The 17,469-nt window shown below is 50.3% G+C and overlaps 1 protein-coding gene across 2 annotated transcripts in view; it reads left to right on the forward strand.

Annotated features, from left to right (window-relative positions):
- DNAJC5 (DnaJ heat shock protein family (Hsp40) member C5) overlaps positions 1-13,618 on the forward strand; it is a 68,092-nt gene extending 54,474 nt beyond the window's left edge. The window contains exons 2-6 of one of the 2 annotated variants that reach the window (XR_009544714.1): positions 5,057-5,173; positions 5,772-5,985; positions 10,141-10,312; positions 10,399-10,470; positions 10,746-13,618. Coding sequence is in view for 1 of the 2 variants with exons in the window: in XM_060171663.1 (XP_060027646.1) it covers positions 5,067-5,173; positions 5,772-5,985; positions 10,141-10,312; positions 10,746-10,849 (597 nt within the window). In the remaining variant the exon portion in view is untranslated. The remainder of the gene's footprint in view (positions 1-5,056; positions 5,174-5,771; positions 5,986-10,140; positions 10,313-10,398; positions 10,471-10,745) is intronic. The other variant, XM_060171663.1, reaches the window with a different exon arrangement.
- The last annotated feature ends 3,851 nt before the right edge of the window (positions 13,619-17,469 follow it).

The following is a 17,469-nucleotide window of genomic DNA, read 5'->3' on the forward strand; positions in this document are numbered from 1 at the left end:
TATTTTATTTGATAGAGACATCTAGAAATCAAGAGGGATGGGGTGATAGAGAGGGAGAGACAGAGAGATACCTGCAACACTGCTTCACCACCTGCAAAGCATTCCCCCTGCAGGTGGGGACTGGGGGCTCAAACCTGGGTCCTTGTGCACTGTAACATGTACGCTCAACCAGGTGTGCCACCACCCGGCCCCAACAATTGATATTTTTATCAAATCAATAAATCAATTTGGAGAGGATTAACATTTTAATAATAGTCAACATCCTTAGAATTCATGAACATGATAATCTTTTTTTAGATTTATTTCTCTTGACAATTTTTTTCTGTTATTTATTGTGAGAGAGATTAATGATTTACAACACAGTTGTTGATGTATGGGGAGTTGGTCAGCGGGTTAAACGCCAAATGCACAGCGTGTTAAGCACATGTGGCGCAAAAGGACCCGTGTAAGGACCCCAGTTCGAGCCCCCGGCTCCCCACCTGCAGGGGAGTCGCTTCACAGGCGGTGAAGCAGTTCTGCAGGTGACTGCCTTTCTCTCCCCCTCTCTGTCTTCCCCTCCTCTCTCCATTTCTCTCTGTCCTATCCAACAACAACAATAATAATAACTATAACAATAAAACAACAAGGGCAACAAAAGTAATTAATTAATTAAATTTTAAAGAACTTAAAAAATAAAAAGAAGGATGAACTGTGCGCTCTCGCCGCCAGAGTGCCTCTCAGCTCTCACTCTCATTGGCGCCCAGACCTTTGAGGACTGTAGCGCTTAACTGGGTGCAGCACTACCCATCCCCTTCCCATCCTCTTCTCATGCCTGTGTGATCGTGAGTGATGACCCTTGCTTTCAGTCTTTCTTTTTCCCGCCTTCTTTAGTTTGCCCAGTTTATCAATTTTATTATTTCTAAAGAACCAGCTTTTGCCTTTGTAAAATTTCTCTGTTGCTTATATTTTCTTTTTGTTGATTTCTGTTTCTTGTTATTTTCATCTTTCCATTTCTTTTGGAGCTACCCTATTTTTTTCTTCATGAGGTTGAACCTCAAGTCTTTATTAATATATCATTTTAAGAAACTAATGACTTGATAGTGGCTTATAAGATTATGGGGATATAGTTCCATGCCACACTCAGCGCTAGAGAATATGCAATATTTTTATTACTCAGTTAAAAGTATTCCCTGTGGGGCTGGGCAGTAGTGCAGCGGGTTAAGCGCACATGGTGTGAAGCGCAAGGGATCCCGGCTCAAGGATCCTAGTTCAAGTCCCCTGCTCCCCACCTGCAGGGGGATTGCTTCACAGGCAGTGAAGCAGGTCTGCAGGTGTGTCTGTCTTTCTCTCCCTTCTCTTTCTTCCCCATCTCTCTAAATTTTTCTCTTCCTATCCAACAACAATAACTAAACAAGGACAACAAAATGGGAAAAACGGCCTCCAAGAGCAGTGCATTCATAGTGCAGGCGCTGAGCCCCAGTAGTAACCCTGGAGGCAAAATATATATAAGCATGAGGTCCCAAATTCGATCCTCTGGTACTGTATACTCCTCAGTGAAATGCTAGTTCACTCTCCCCTCTCCTAAATAAAATTTAAGGGGCTAGGTGGTAGTGCAGTGGTGTTAAGCACACATGGTGCGAAGTGCAAGGACTGAAGTAAGATCCCGGTTCGAGCCCCCAACTCCCCACCTGCAGGGGAGCTGCTTCACAAGCAGTGAAGCAGGCCTGCTGGTGTCTGTCTTTCTCTCCCTCTCTCTGCCTTCCCCTCCTCTCCATTTCTCTCTGTCCTATCCAACAACAACAAGGGCAACAAATTGGAAAAAATAGCTAGCATCCAGGAACAGTGGATTCATGGTACTGGCACCAAGCCCCAGTGATAACCCTAGAGGCAATAAACAAATAAATAAACAAAAAAATAAATATTTAACATACATATTCTGGGAAATACTTTTTTTTTCTGAGGCATGGAAACAAAGCTCACTTGAGAGTGCATGTAGCCTCCCCCTAAACCCAACCCCACCACACTGAGGCACTTTGGGTTGTAATAGCTTTCCCTCTCTTGTCTGTCTGTCTGTTTTACCAGAGCAGAACTGCTCAGCTCTGGCTGATGCTGGTGCTGGGGATTAAACCAGAAACCTCAGAACCTCAGGCATGTAAGTCTTTTGTATAACCACTCTGCATCCTCCTGCCTACTCCCCCCTCCTTTTAAATATTTTTATTTATGGGAGTCAGTGCAGTGGGTTGAGCACACGTGGCACAGAGTGCAAGGACTGGCAGAAGGAACCCGGTTCGAGCCCCCAGCTCCCCACCTGCAGGGGTGTCGCTTCACAGGCGGTGAAGCAGGTCTGCAGGTGTCTGTCTTTCTTCCCCCTCTGTCTTCCCCTCTTCTCTCCATTTCTCTCTGTCCTATCCAACAATGATGACAACAATAATAACTACAACAATAAAGCAACAAAAGGGAATAAATATTTTTTAAAATATATATTTATAATTGGATAGAGGCAACTTAGAAGGGGGTAGAGAAGGAAAGAGACAGAGAGACACCTGCGGCCCTGCTTCGCCACTGTGAAACTTTCTCCCCTGTAGGTGGGAACTAAGGACTTGAACCCAGGTCTTTGAGCACTATAATGTATGCACTTTACTAGGTGTGCCACTGCCTAGCTCCCTCTTTTTTCTATATAAAAAAGTCAGCTGTGGCCCACCCAGTTAAGCATACATATTACCATGCCCAAGGGCCCAAGTTCAAACACTCACTCATCACCTACAGAGGGTGGGCTTAATGAGCAATGAAGCAGGTCTGCAGGTGTCTCTCCCTCTCTAGCACCCCCCCCCTTCAATTTCTCTCTGTCCTATCCAATAAAAAATAGGAAGAAAGAATAAGAAAAAAATGACCATTGGGAGTGGTGGATTTGTGGTGCTGCCATTGAGTCCCAGTGATAATCCTGGTGGCAATAAAAGAAGGAAAAAAAAAAAAAAAAGACAGCTGGAACAATGAAGCTCCAGCAGCAATGTGTATGTATCTCTCTGTGTGTCTGCATTTTCCAGGGCTCAGAGAGCTAGCTTGCTGGGAGCACACCTTAGTGTGCACAAGACCCAGGTTTGTTCTCTGGCACAACAAGCTTGTCTCCGAAATAGGAGTCTCGGGACAGTGAAGTTACATGTGCACAAGGCCCTGGAATGTGCACACACACACATGGTTTTTACTATTTCCCCCTAGCAGCCATTCCTTCTTTAACTGTTTTCATTAGAAGAGCACGTGTCAGGTTTTCCCTTGCCTCTTGGTGCTGCATTTCTCATTAGTCAAAAGCAAGCTTTTTAAATATGGTTTCACGGGATGAACCCAGAACTTTGCACATGTCCAAAGCTGCTGCTTCCTGGCCTCAATTACTTGGCTTTATTACTTTATTTTACCATTTATTTCTTGGGAGGGGGGAGTTAGGGTAGGGAGTGACATAGTGCTTATGAAAGAAAACTCTCAAGCCTGAGGCTCCAGAGTCCCAGTTCAGCTCAGCACAACAAGGGTTAGTCCTCTAATCTTGGCCTCTCTTTCCTGAAATAAGTATATCTTCTTTGAAAAAGATACTATCAGTGGGGGTCAGGCGGTGGCGCAGTGGGTTAAGTGCATGTGGCGCAAAGCGCAGGGACCGGCGTAAGGATCCCAGTTTGAGCCCCCGGCTCCCCACCTGCAGGGGAGTCGCTTCACAGGCGGTGAAGCAGGTCTGCAGGTGTCTATCTTTCTCTCCCCTTATCTGTCTTCCCCTCCTCTCTCCATTTCTCTCTGTCCTATCCAACAACGAATTGCGTCAACAAGGGCAATAATAATAACCACAACGAAGCTACAACAAGGGCAACAAAAGGGGGGAAAAATGGCCTCCAGGAGCGGTGGATTCATGGTGCAGGCACCGAGCCCAGCAATAACCCTGGAGGAGGAACAAAAAAAAAAAAGATACTATCAGTGCTGACAGTATACATAACTATATGTGTGTATCTTTTGTTTATTTTCCCTTTTGTCACCCTTGTTGTTTTGTTATTGTTGTTGGATATGACAGAGAGAAATGGAGAGGGGGGAGAGAAAGACAGACACCTGCAGACCTGCTTCACCACCTGTGAAGTGACTTCCCTGCAGGTGGCGAGCCGGGGGCTTGAACTGGGATCCTTAGGCCGGTCCTTCTGCTTCGCACCACATGCACTTAACCCACTGTGCTGCTGCCCGATTCCCTATATGTGTGTATCTTACAATAAGTTAGTACATGTAAGATAGAATATATGTATCTTACAAACATCAGTTAGATCCTGATGATTGATAGAGTTCTTCAGCCAGTCACTATTTTCATCACTTTTTTTTTTTGCCTCCAGGATTATTGCTGGGGCTTGGTGCCTGTACTACGAATCCACTGCTCCTAGAGGCCATTTTTTCCTTTTGTTGCCCTTGTTGTTTATCGTTGTTGTTATTGCTATCCTTGTTGTTAGATAGGACAGAGAGAAATAGAGAGGAGGGGAAGACAGAGAGGAGGAAGGATAAACACCTGCAGACCTGCTTCACTGCTTGTGAAGCAACCCCCCTGCAAGTAGGGAGCTGGGGGCTCAAACTGGGATCCCCACGCTGGTCCTTGCGCTTTGCACCACATGCGCTTAGCCCAGTGTGCCCATGTGCCCGTCCCCCTATCTCGTTCTTTATTGTCAGTCTTGTCAGTGTCTGAGAAAAGGATGTTACAGTGTTTGTAGTTATGTGGTCGCCTGACCATTCTTTTATCCTGTCAGTATTTGTTTCAAGTGTTTTTTGGCTGTGTTCAGAATGTCTTTCTCAAATAGTTGGGTCTCATTCACGTTTTTGGTCTAGAGATTTTCACTCTCTAGTCTTTACTTAGAGATGTCTGCATCTCTGTAGGAGAATGCCATGCAGTGTGGCGCTCCACCCACCTGGCAGTGCTTTGAGCTCCAGCCGAGTATGTGACCCACACAAAGCACTGGGTTGTAACATTGTGCCTCAGACAGCCTTATGGGATGAGGAGTCTTTCAGTCTAGGCCTGGAACTGTAATCTATACTACTTGATATCTTCTGGGCTTTTCTCTTGTAGTTAGCCTACCATGGCAGACCAGAGACAGCGCTCTCTCTCTACCTCTGGGGAATCATTGTACCATGTTCTCGGGCTGGACAAGAATGCAACCTCAGACGACATTAAGAAGTCCTATCGGTAAGAGGGCATGGCCAGCATGCTGGGGTCTGTGCTGCCACCTGCCTGCTTCCCAGCCATGGCTTGCAGGGGTGCAAGATGTGCTTTTGTGGCAAGAACTTGTCACATAAATGTTTTCTTAGTCACAGTTAAGTGACACTCTGCACATTACCCCAGGGGAGCAACCTGCACCTGTGAGCAGGTGGCCTGTCAGAATGTTGAGTGAGACAGATGTTACCATTAACACAGGCACCGAAGTAGCCCTCCCTGGTGTTCCAGCATTGTGCACTGACTAGACACATCTTACAAAGCCCTACTTGTCAGTCACTTAATTTGGCAAGTGTGCAGTTCACCTGCTAGGACACTAGAGGGCAAAAATGGGCTTTGCCTTTCACCACTAACCAGTAGTACCTGAGGCGATTCCTTGCAGGCCAGCTGCTGCCTGTCCATTCTCACCTGGGGACATAACTCTGGATATGGCAGGGCAGGCTAGGCTCCCCGGCAGGGTCCACAGTGATTTCACTGGACACTAAAGTTCTTGAATTCTCTGGCAAGCCAGACCTCAGCACCCCCCCCCAACCCCGGTGGGTGTGTGACGAAGATGACTTTTGGTGTGCAGGAAACTTGCTTTGAAGTACCACCCGGACAAGAACCCCGACAACCCGGAAGCTGCAGACAAATTCAAGGAGATCAACAACGCCCACGCCATCCTCACAGACGCCACAAAAAGAAACATCTACGACAAGTACGGCTCGCTGGGGCTATACGTGGCCGAGCAGTTTGGGGAGGAGAACGTCAACACCTACTTTGTGCTCTCCAGCTGGTGGGCCAAGGTGAGGGGTGCACAGCCCACCTGCCCTGCGGCAGGAACTCCAGATCCCCGGAACCTTTGCATTTGCTCCAGATACTCGTTTTCTGGGCTTTGGTGTTCTTTCTCCTCACTCTCTGTGCCTGTGGGTTCAATCACCTGCTGTTTATTGCTGGCTTGAATATAACCAGCCTGCACATGCACAGAGCAAGACCTGACAAGCCAGCTAATTCACTTAAGGTCTAAGAGAAGTAGGGATAAGAACTCTGTCATGAGGGGTCAGGAGGTAGCACAGCAAGTTAAATACACAAGGACCAGCATAAGTATCCTGGTTCAAGCCCCCGGCTCCCCACCTACAGGGGGATCACTTCACGGGTGGTGAAGCAGGTCTGCAGGTGTCTATCTTTCTCTTCCCTTCTCTGTCTCCCCTCCTCTCTCCATTTCTCTCTGTCATATACAACAACAACAGCAGCAATGACAACAATAATAATAATAACAACAAGAGCAACAAAATGGGCAAAATAGCTTCTAGGAGCAGTGGATTCATAGTGCAGGCACCGAGCCCCAGCAATAACCCTGGAGGCAAAAAAGAAAAAAACTATCATGTTTTTGAATAGATAATCTATTATTAGAGAAGTCTTTCTGTCTGGTTGCCTGGTTTTTTTTTGGTTTTTTTAATGTTTATTTTAATGAGAGAAAGATAGATAGATAGATAGATAGATAGATAGAAAGAAAGAAAGAAAGAAAGAAAGAAAGAAAGAAAGAAAGAAAGAGACAGGGCTGAGCGGTAGCGCAGCAGGTTAAGCGCACGTGGCACAAAGCACAAGGACCGGCGTAAGGACCCGGTTTGAGCCCCCGGCTCCCCACCTGCAGGGGAGTCGCTTCAGAGGCGGAGAAGCAGGTCTGCAGGTGTCTATCTTTCTCTCCCCCTCTCTGTCTTCCCCTCCTCTCTCAATTTCTCTCTGTCCTATCCAACAATGGCGACAACAGTAATATTAACAACAACGATAGACAACAAGGGCAACAAAAGGGAAAAAATGACCTCCAGGAGCAGTGGATTTGTAGTGCAGGCACCGAGCCCCAGCAATAACGCTGGAGGCAAAATAAATTAAAAATAAAAGAAAGAAAGAGACAGAAACACCAAAGCACTTCTTTGGCTGATGAACCCTGGGACCTCAGCCTCAAGCCTGAAAGTCTTTTGCAGAACCATTATGCTATCATTTTGGGCCTTCACTGCTCCAGATAGAAAGACAGAGATAGAGGGGGCTGGGTAGTGGCACATCTGGCTAAGTACACATATTACCATCTGCAGAACCCTGGGTTCAAGTCTTCCCTCTCCACCTGCAGGGGGAAAGCTTCAAAAGCATGAAGCAGGTCTGCAGTATCTGCCTTTTCCCTCTCTGCCTCTTCCTCCCTTCTCAATTTCTCTCTGTCTTACCCAATAAAATAGAATGAAAAAAATGCTGGCAGGAGTGGTGGATTTATAGTGTTGACACTAAGCCCCAACAATAACCCTGGTAACAATAAAATAAAATAAAAAGAAAGACAAACACTGGCACAGCACCGAAACCCCCTTCAGGATAGTGAGGCGGGGCTTGAACCTGAGTAGAGCACACAGCAAAGCAACTGTACCACCTTGCCAGCCCATCTAATGGCATTAAGTCCTTTCTTAAACTCTTACTTTTTAAAAAAAAATTATTATTTTATTTATTGTCCATTTTATTGCCCTTGCTGTTTTTTATTGTTGTTGTAGTTATTATTATTGTTGTAATTGATGTCGTCATTGTTAGGACAGAGAGAAATGGAGAGAGGAGGGGAAGACAGAGGGGGAGAGAAAGACAGACACCTGCAGACCTGCTTCACTGCCTGTGAAGTGACTCCCCTGCAGGTGGGGAGCTGGGCGCTCAAACCAGGATCCTTACACAAGTCTTTGCGCCACGTGCACTTTACCTGCTGCACTACTGTCCAACTCCCAAACTCTTACTTTTTTTTTTTTTTAGAGATTTTATTTATTTATTAATGAGAAAGATAGGAGGAGAGAGAGAAAGAACCAGACATCACTCTGGTACATGTGCTGCCAGAGACTGAACTCAGGACCTCATCATTGAGAATCCAATGCTTTATCCACTGTGCCACCTCCCAGACCACAACTCTTACTTTTTTAAAGATGATTTGTTTATTTTCATTTCATTTATTTATTTATTTTAATCTTTTTTTTTTTCTTTTCTTTTTGTCTCCTGGATTATTGCTGGGGCTCGGTTGCCTGCACTACGAATCCACTGCTCCTGGAGACTATTTTTTCTCTTTTGTTGCCCTTGTTGTTTATCACTGTTGTTATTACTATTGTTGTTATTGCTGTCGTTGTTGCTGGATAGGACAAAGAGAAACGGAGGAAGGAGGGGAGACAGAGAGGAGGAGAGAAAGATAGACACCTGCAGACCTGCTTCACTGTTTGTGAAGCAACCCCCCTGCAGGTGGGGAGCCGGGGCTCGAACTGGGATCCTTGCGCAGGTCCCTGCTCTTCTCATTATGTGCAGTTAACCCAGTGAGCTACCACCCAGCCCCCCATTTTTTTTTAAAGAATTATGTTATTTCCCAAGACACAGAAAGGGACCAGAACAGCACTCTGGCATATGCAGCGATAGAAACTAAACTTGCAGACTTTCGTTCTTGGGGCTCAGTTGGCACAGCTGGTGGCAGTAACTGAGCAAAGATGCTGCAGAACCTGCTGGCTCTTCATCAGATTACCATAAGCCTTATGGTCCTCCATCAGAGGACCATAAGCCCTGCTTCACGCAGGCAATTCGAAAATATAGTGCCAGAGAAACAAAAGCTCTTTCAGGAGGATAATGGAATTCCAGTTCATCTGAAAGGGGGAGTCGCTGCAGTACTTTGGTGGTTCTTAAAATTGGTGGGACAGCCCCACCTGCAGGGGAGTTGCTTCACAGGTGGTGAAGCAGGTCTGCAGGTGTCTATCTTTCTCTCCCCCTCTCTGTCTTCCCCTCCTCTCTCCATTTCTCTCTGTCCTATCCAACAACGACAACAACAATAATAACTACAACAATAAAACAACAAGGGCAACAAAAGGGAATAAATAAATAAAATAAATATTAAAAAAAAAATTGGTGGGACAGCATATGCCATATATCATTTGGCTATGGCTTCATTTCCCAAGAAGCAAAACTGAATTCACTTCATCATCCCAGCGTTCAGCTGGTTCAGTGGACCAGTAGTCTGATAATCTGAGTTCTTTGGGGATCAGTATTTATTGACTTGTATTAAATGTCATCAATAAAGCAGTCTTTACAAAAAAAAAAGAAAAAGGAAAAAGAAGAGAAAGAAATTGAACTTGCAGGAGTCGGGCTGTAGCGCAGTGGGTTAAGTGCAGGTGGCGCAAAGCACAAGGACCGGTGTAATGATCCCAGCTCGATCCCCCGGCTCCCCACCTGCAGGGGAGTTACTTCACAGGTGAAACAGGTCTGCAAGTAACTGTCTTTCCCTCCTCTCTCCATTTCTCTCTGTCCTATCCAACGACAACGACAACAATAACTACAACAATAAAAAAACAAGGGCAACAAAAGGGAATAAGTAAATAAATATTTTTTTTAAAAAAGAAAATCTTGGGGGAAAAAATTGAACTTACAGGGCAAGGGTAGATAGCATAATGGTTATACAAAGAGACTCTCATGCCTGAGGCTCCAAAGTCCCAGGTTCAATCCCCTACACCACCATAAGTCAGAGCTGAGCAGTGCTCTGGTAAAAACAAACAATCAAATAACAACAACAAAAAGAAATTGAACTTTTAGGGGCCAGGTGATAGTGCACCAGGTTAACCGCATGTGTGATGCCCTAGGATGAGCACAAGGATCCCAGTTCGAGTCCCCAGCTCCCCACCTGCAGAGGGTCCCTTCATAAGTGGTGAAGCAGGTCTGCAGGTGTCTATCTTTCTCTCCCCCTGTCTTCCCCTCCTCTCTCAATTTCTCTCTGTCCTATCCAATAGAAAGGGAGGGAGGAAGGAAGAAGGAAAGGGAAGGAAGGAAGGAGTTGACTTGGAACTTCACCCCCGAAATCCTGACACCCACCAGTGCTATACACGTGTGCACGCACACTGAGCACACTGAGCAGGTGGTGGCCAGGGTCCCCGCAGGTTTCCAGAGCAGTGTCCTGTCACCCGCCCCAGGCCCTGTTTGTCTTCTGCGGGCTCCTCACGTGCTGCTACTGCTGCTGCTGTCTGTGCTGCTGTTTCAACTGCTGCTGTGGAAAGTGCAAGCCCAAGGCACCCGAGGGCGAGGAAACCGAGTTCTACGTGTCTCCTGAGGACCTGGAGGCCCAGCTGCAGTCGGATGAGAGGGGTGAGTGGCGATCCCAGGAGCCGTGCGTGCGTGTGGGACAGAGCCTGAACGGGCCCTGAACCGTGTCAACCTGTCTTGTCAAACAGGAGGGCACTGACTCTGTGCCGGGAGTGTTTGTGGTGGCAGCTGGGACTGTTGTGTGAACGTGGACTCTGGAGGTAAAAGCAGATGCAGAGGGCTGTCCCCATCCGCAGCTGGGGTAGCCATAGTTCCAGGGGGCCGAGCAGGTGGGGAGGGCCCAGGGCTGGCTGGCGGTAAGCCGTGGCAACAGAGGAAGGTGTTTCGGGTGGAGGTCGGCACTTAACCTCTCCCCTTGGAGCCCCAGAGAGCAGCCAGGGACCGAGCAATGGCACCCGAGGACAGTGTTACTGGGGGTCGCACCGCGGGGTCCCGAGGCCCAGTGGCAAGGCCATGTGCTTCTGTTTCCTTCCAGAGGCCACAGATACACCGATCGTCATTCAGCCTGCGTCCGCCACAGAGACCACCCAGCTCACGGCTGACTCCCACCCCAGCTACCACACTGATGGGTTCAATTAAGTTGTGGAGACGCTGTGATTAGAGGATCAATCAGCACCCGGCCACTTCAACCTTAGAATCATGAACTGTAGTCACAGAGCTGGGGAGGAGGCCTCTCCAGCCCTGAAGGGCAGCAGGCCGGGGTGTCCCTCCCGCCTCTGTGCCCGCCCATCCGTCCACCCACACACATGAAGTGCGTAGCATGCAGTATTTAAAGCAGTTTAGCTACGGTCTTCTTCTGTTCTTCTTTTCCAGTAGCATGTATGGGGTCATGTTCCATGTCTGTCTGTGCTGTGGACATTTCTGCGGCTCGGCCGTGCTGACTGGACAGTGGAGCCACCTCGGCCTTGTGGTCAGCCCACTGCCCCAAAGTGACCAAGGCTGCATGGTGCCCCCTGGGGGGCTTGGCAGGCTGTTCCTTCTCCTCGTGCTTCTGGGTGTGAGAAGCAGGGGTCTGGCCTTCTGCCCTACCCCCTTCCCCCCATGCCATCGTGTTCCCGAGCTGCTGGTGGCCCGCCCTTGCAGAATGTCCCCCTTGGCTTGTGGGCCTTGTGGGGTCACCTGTGCTGCCTGTGTTGTGGGAAGAGTAGAACACTCCCCTCCTGCCCCAAGACAATGCTCCCCGCTCATGGTCCCCCACTACCTTGTCACATGTCTGCACTTTCCTCAAGCCTCCTTGGCCCTCAAAAAGAAAGGACAAAGGGTAGCCCCAGGTCACATTCCACACCCCTGCCCCATCCCTGAAGGCCCTCCTGTCCCCTTATGTTCCTTCCTGGGACCCTTAGGAGTCACAGTTAATTAGGGACTGCGAGTCCAGGTTGCTAAGGTCACAGATCCTGCCTCCCAGAACACCTTTTCCCCTTTGCCTGTTCCCCTTTGTTGTCACTACTAGTCCAGGCCAAGCTGAGGACAGCAGGTCTCTCTAGAAGGCCAGCTGGACCAAAGAGACATTCTGACCATGAGGGCCAGGGTCTGGGGAGGCCTATTAGTATCAGCTTCGTGGGCCCCCACCACCCCCAGTAGAGAACTGTTGGAAGCCAGCCCTTATCTGTCCCAGATTCAGAGCCAGAAAACACGAAGGCTGTGCTCTGTGACCCAGGGCCCCCACCACCACCCCCACACTGGCCCCAATGGCCTGCACCAGCCGCTGGAGCGCCGACCACCAGAGGTGAAGAGCAAGGGGCAAAGGTGCAGTCCTCTGGCCAAATGCATCAGAACACCTTCCTGAACCCCATCACCCCACCTACTACCCTTCCTGCCCCCCTGCCTTCCAGCCACACAGAGGCAGGAAGTGTCTGGACAGAACAGGGACGCACTCAGAAAATGGTGCTGCTTGTGGGGCCCCTGACTCGCCCTGCTCGCAGACTGACACCAGGCCCTTGCCAGCATTGGTCCCTTTCTGTTTTACTGTTTGCTCATTAAAGTGATCATGAAGACTTCCATGAGGGGGCATTTGGTCTCTTATACTGGACTAGCTTGATAGGTCAGCCCTCATAAGAAAAGAGGGAACTCACTGACCCAGAGCCCAGTGAGGGTGAGAGCATACATAGGCCGTCTCTGCTCGCTGTAGGCACAGCCTTTGTGACAGCTCTGGACATAGCCTGGGCATTGCACTGCTGTCCCCAGAGGGGCTACCGAAGGCAGAGAAACTGCTCGCCTGCATGGTTGAGTTCCTGGCCAAGCCCTCTGTCAAGTTTTGAGGGCCAGGAGTCTCCAAGGCTCCACACGTCAGAGTTCCTTCCTTGCCAGGTGTTTCAGTTTCATCATCTAACTGGGTCATTGTGGAAATCTGAAGCTCCCTATGGAGGCCCAAGTAGCACGGCAGGGGCTGCAGGCTGTAGGCCTGCCCTGGCCTCCTATGAGATTATGGGAAAGGGATGGTGCTGATGGCGTGCACTGAAAGGCCAGGCTGCCTGGCATTCCCGCTGCCTGACCCAGAAGGTATTATTTGAGTGATTCAGAAGTAGAATCCTTTTCACAACTGTACTATATCTGCTTTCAAGCGACTCTCAAGCTCCCCCATGTCCTATTCTGGCTTCTCTCCCAGCATCCATCTGGATGGGGCAGCCCCTCAGGTACTGTGGCAGTGACCAGCATGCCTGAGCTTCACTGCCCAGAGCAGGGCCTACCTCCTCTGGGTTCCCGGGAGAGGCAGGGAGAGCCCACTGGTGTCCAGGCTGCTGGTGTGTAGCTTCATTCCTGTTTGGTGACGTGGACTCTTGTCTCCCTTCTGGCTTTGTTCTATTTCCAAACTGCTCTGGATATTCCTACTTGTCTGTGCCCCTCACTAGCACTGCCCAGTCATGCAGCCCGGACTCCAGGGACTGAGGTCAGCCAGAACTAGGCTTGCCCACGGGGCTCCGGTCTGTTCTCTGATGTTCTGTCCAGGGCAGCAGGGGATGCACTGCTTCAGCACCTGGCAGGGGAGGGAGACCACAATGCAGCCGGAACTGGCCCACGGGCCAGAGTGTTCCAGCACCTTGGGGCCCCTTCATGCTGCCCGCTCTGGGTGCGCCTGCTGTGGAGGCCGGTGTGAATGCTGGAAAAAGTGACTGATCTCATTCCTTCCTGTTTGGGCCACGTGGTGCAGGACCAACCTGCCAGTTTGTGTTACTTTGGTTGTGATCACTACCCTGTGGACTTGGCCAAGGCTTCCTTATCATTGTCCTTACAAGCACAGCTGGCATTGCCTTCACAGGTGCAGCAGCAGGTGTGTCTGTGTACTTGTGTGTCTGTGTAACACGCAGCTGATGGAGAACAAGTCCAATAAAAACTGGCTCTCAAACCGCCTATAGACTAGATCTCTTGATGCGGTGGGGCAGGAACAGGGCACAGGAGGAAGCACCCAGTCCGCTGTGGACCTGTACTGGGTGTGGCCGGAGCAGGCTGCCAAGGTGGCCCATCCTGGGGGCCCTTCCAGCATACTCCCCAGACCCTCAGCCAGGCCACAGGTGGCAGGGGGAGGGTACCAACCTCCAGGAAAGGGGGAGGCCCAGAGCAGCACCTCTGGGGAGATTGTCTGGGGGAAGCCCAGAAAGTGGGGTACTATTCTAGGTGAAGTGAGGGTCAACAATTTACATGGCAGTCTGTCTACACCTGAGGTTTAGAAAGACCAGATGCACAACATGGGTTCCAGGCCCAGCCCTGATTCCCACCCACCCAAGGGCCAGGCCTGAGGCTGACACAATGGGCACCACGGTGACCTGATCTCCCTTGTCTGGATGTTTACCTGAAATAAAGATAACTTGTGAAATAAACATTTCCACTGCAGAACAGGTGTGTGGCTTTTTCAGTGAACCCCACAATTCTGTTGGAGAATCCTGCACTGAGGCAGGCTGCTGACCCTGGGGGCTCCTCCTCAGTCTCCTTTGGACGGGGTCGTGCTCCTCCAGCATATGGAAAGCACCCCCTTCTGTTTCTACATCCATCTCCCAAACAGAGTGAAGAAGGCAGGGGCAGGCGGAGGTGCAGGTTAAGATGCTGCTCTGCTTTGCCGCTCTCACACCCCAGATTCCAGTTCAGTCCCTACTACACTGGAAGAAGCTTTAGTGCTTTGGTGTCTCCCTCTTTTCTCTCTCTCTCTCTTTTTGCCACCAGGGTTATTACTGGGGCTCAGTGCCCGCACAACAGATCTTGGTAACCATTTTTCCTTTATTGTCATTTTTTTTTTAATTTGATAGGATGAGAGAAATTGAGAAGGCAAGATAGGGAGAGGGACCTGTAGTTGCTTCACCATCCCTGCAGGTGGGGAGCTGGGGATAGAACCAAGGCCTCAAGCATGGTAATGAGTGTACTTAACTGACAGGTACAGCACCGCCCAGTCCCCTTGCTCCTGTTTCTATCTGAAAAAATCAGCCTGGAGCAGCCAAGCCCAATGAAGATAAGAGAAAAAGTGATCCAGGAGAAGGCACAGTGGATAAAAAAAACTGGACTCTCAAGCATGAGATTTTGAGTTCAGTCCCAGGCAGCACATGTACTAGAGTGATGTATGGTTCTTTTTCTTCCTATCTTTCTCACTAATAAATAAAATTTATAAAGAGTAAAGCGCAAGAATCAGCGTAAAGATCCCGGTTCGAGCCCCTGCCTCCCCACCTGCAGGGGAGTTGCTTCACAAGTGGTGAAGCAGGTCTGCAGGTGCCTTATCTCTCCCCCTCTCTGTCTTCCCCTCCTCTCCATTTCTCTCTGTCCTATACAACAAGAAAGACAGACAACAATAATAACTACAACAATAAAACAAGAGTGACAAAAAGGGAATAAATATTTCTAAAAAAAATTTTTTTAAGAGGCAGGAGGTAGGGACTGCTGGGCTGATGCTGGGGACCCAGCCCAGCGCTCAAGGAAATAGCTCCCTAGGCCTTTTACCCCATGCCACCCCCATCCCCCCACCCCCCACTGAAAGCAGCTCACCGCAGAGCTTGGAGGGCTGACTGGAGTAGGAGGCAGCCAGTGGGGATCTGCAGCCCGAGTCAAGATGAGTTACTGGAGCTGGGGCCTCCCCCAATTCTGGCACCAGAGGAAGCCCCTAAAATCAAGGCTGCACGAGGACTTCCTCTGGTTTAATAAAAACCACAGCACCCTGAGGGGACACAGGCAGGAGTGGGGGGCTTTGGGCTCAGTGTGTCACTGCTAGGTGTTCCCCTATGGGGCCTGCACCTCTGCTCGCACCACAGCAGGGGAGCCCCACACCGTGCCATCAGTCCTGGGTTGCCCCAGTCTCTAAGGCAGTGGAGGAGGGCACTGGTGATGTCAGGGACCCCCAGGAACTGGATGCTGTCATGCCTAGTAGGAAGAATGCATCACACCTGGCCACACATCCATTCTGAAGGAACGGAAGAATTGGACCTCTTTTGTTAGCAAGACTTCAGTTTAGACACAACTCCTGAGGCCTGTGGGAGTCTGAGGCGCGGCCCCCTAATGCTCAGAACCAGGGCTTCCTCTCCCTGAGCTGATCACCTCAACTCAGGCTCCTGCCATGAGGCCCCACAATCAACCTGATAAGGAGGCTCCTGCTTCTCCCTCCCAACTGCTCATGCAGGAAATGGGGTGCATGTATGGAGGGCTGGAGTCAGCCCCACTCTCCTTGCAGGCATATGTCCCCTAATGGTCCCCATCCCCAGCCAGAAGCCAAGGAGCTAGCGCTAAGCCAGATGCACAGACTACAGGCCAGCTTCCCAGTGGCTCCCACCCCCAGGGGCCCCTAGCTACCCCTCCCCCCCCAGTCCCTCAGTCTTTCTGTGACTGGTGCATGTGGATCCCTGTGACCCCACGTGGTTCCTCCATCCTTCCCTTTGCTAGCCCAGCACAGCCCCAGTTCCCCCAGTCCTTCCCCCTGGCAGCTCCAAATCTGCTGCTTGCCTACCTCCTTGGGTCAGGTCTCCCCAGCTTGATCCAGGGGTGAAGGCCTGGGTGATTGTGACAGTGCTGACACGGGAACGCTGCAGAACCTAGGCTGGCTAGGAACCGCCACTGCAGTGCCAGCCAGCCTCGGATAAATTGCTTCCATGGGCCACTGGGCAGCTCAACTCAAAACACCCAGCTTCCTGGTGTGCTCCTGACTGACTCTGGCCTGGGGGCCTGTGGGGACAGGAATCCAAGAGTCTAAATGGCCTGTGGCCTCCCCCAGGCCAGCCCCTGAGAATGTGGCAGACACGTGTGACTAAGCCTGCAGCTGGTGAGGGTGCCTGGTCCAGGTCCCTCACTGCCCACCGAGGCTGCTGGGGAAGGGGCGGCATCTCTTGGGCTGACGAACCTGAGATTGAACTGCAAACACCATTCTCAGGCTGGACAGTCCTAGAGGCACTGCCCTGGGCAGCCTGCTGACCCCTACACCCTACCTGCAGAAGCAGGGGGGAAGGGGTTAGGAGAGCTCTAGGTCTGTCTACCCCTCTACCTCCACCCTCCCCACGAGCTCCCCTCAACTTTTCCCTAGGCAGCCACCCTGCTCCCTAGTCTCCACAGAGCCCAGACATCCAGGAAGCAGCACAAAGGCCACCAGAGTTCCTGGGACCAGGTCTGTCCTGGTGGGTGGGCTCTGAGGCCAATCTCAGCGCTGACCCCAGAAAGGTCTTGGGCCTGGGACTCTATTTCTGGAATTGAGAGCAGCCAGAGCAAACATGTCCCCACTTTGCTGAGGACTTTTTCCCCCAAGGTGTTCAGAAGGTGACCTTATAGAGAGCTGGATGGTAGTGCAACAGGTTAAACGCACATGACACAAAGTGCAAGGACCAGCATAGGGATCCTGGTTCAAACCACCAGCTCCCCACCTGCAGGAGGTCATTTTACAGGCAGTGAAGCAGATCTGCAGGTCTTTCCTCCCCCTCCCCTCTCGGATTTCTCTCTGTCCTATCCAACAACAACAACAAAAAGGGCAACAAAATGGGGAAAATGGCCTCCAGGAGCAGTGGATTGATAGTGCAGACACTGAGCCCCATAGATAACTCTGGAGCAAAAAAAAAAAAAAAAAAAAGTGATCTTATTTCTAGCAGCCCCTGGTGCCCTGGCAGAAAGAGACTTCAAGAGCACCTGAACCCTGCAGCCTGACCACATGAGCAGGAATCTGGTTATGCCTCCAGGCTCTCCTCTGCCCTGCTCCTTAATCTCTGACAAGGGGGGAGCTGCTGGCATGGGGCTAGGGGCTGAGC

This window comes from Erinaceus europaeus, chromosome 14, assembly GCF_950295315.1.
Source record: "Erinaceus europaeus chromosome 14, mEriEur2.1, whole genome shotgun sequence".
Classification (NCBI taxonomy): domain Eukaryota; kingdom Metazoa; phylum Chordata; class Mammalia; order Eulipotyphla; family Erinaceidae; genus Erinaceus; species Erinaceus europaeus.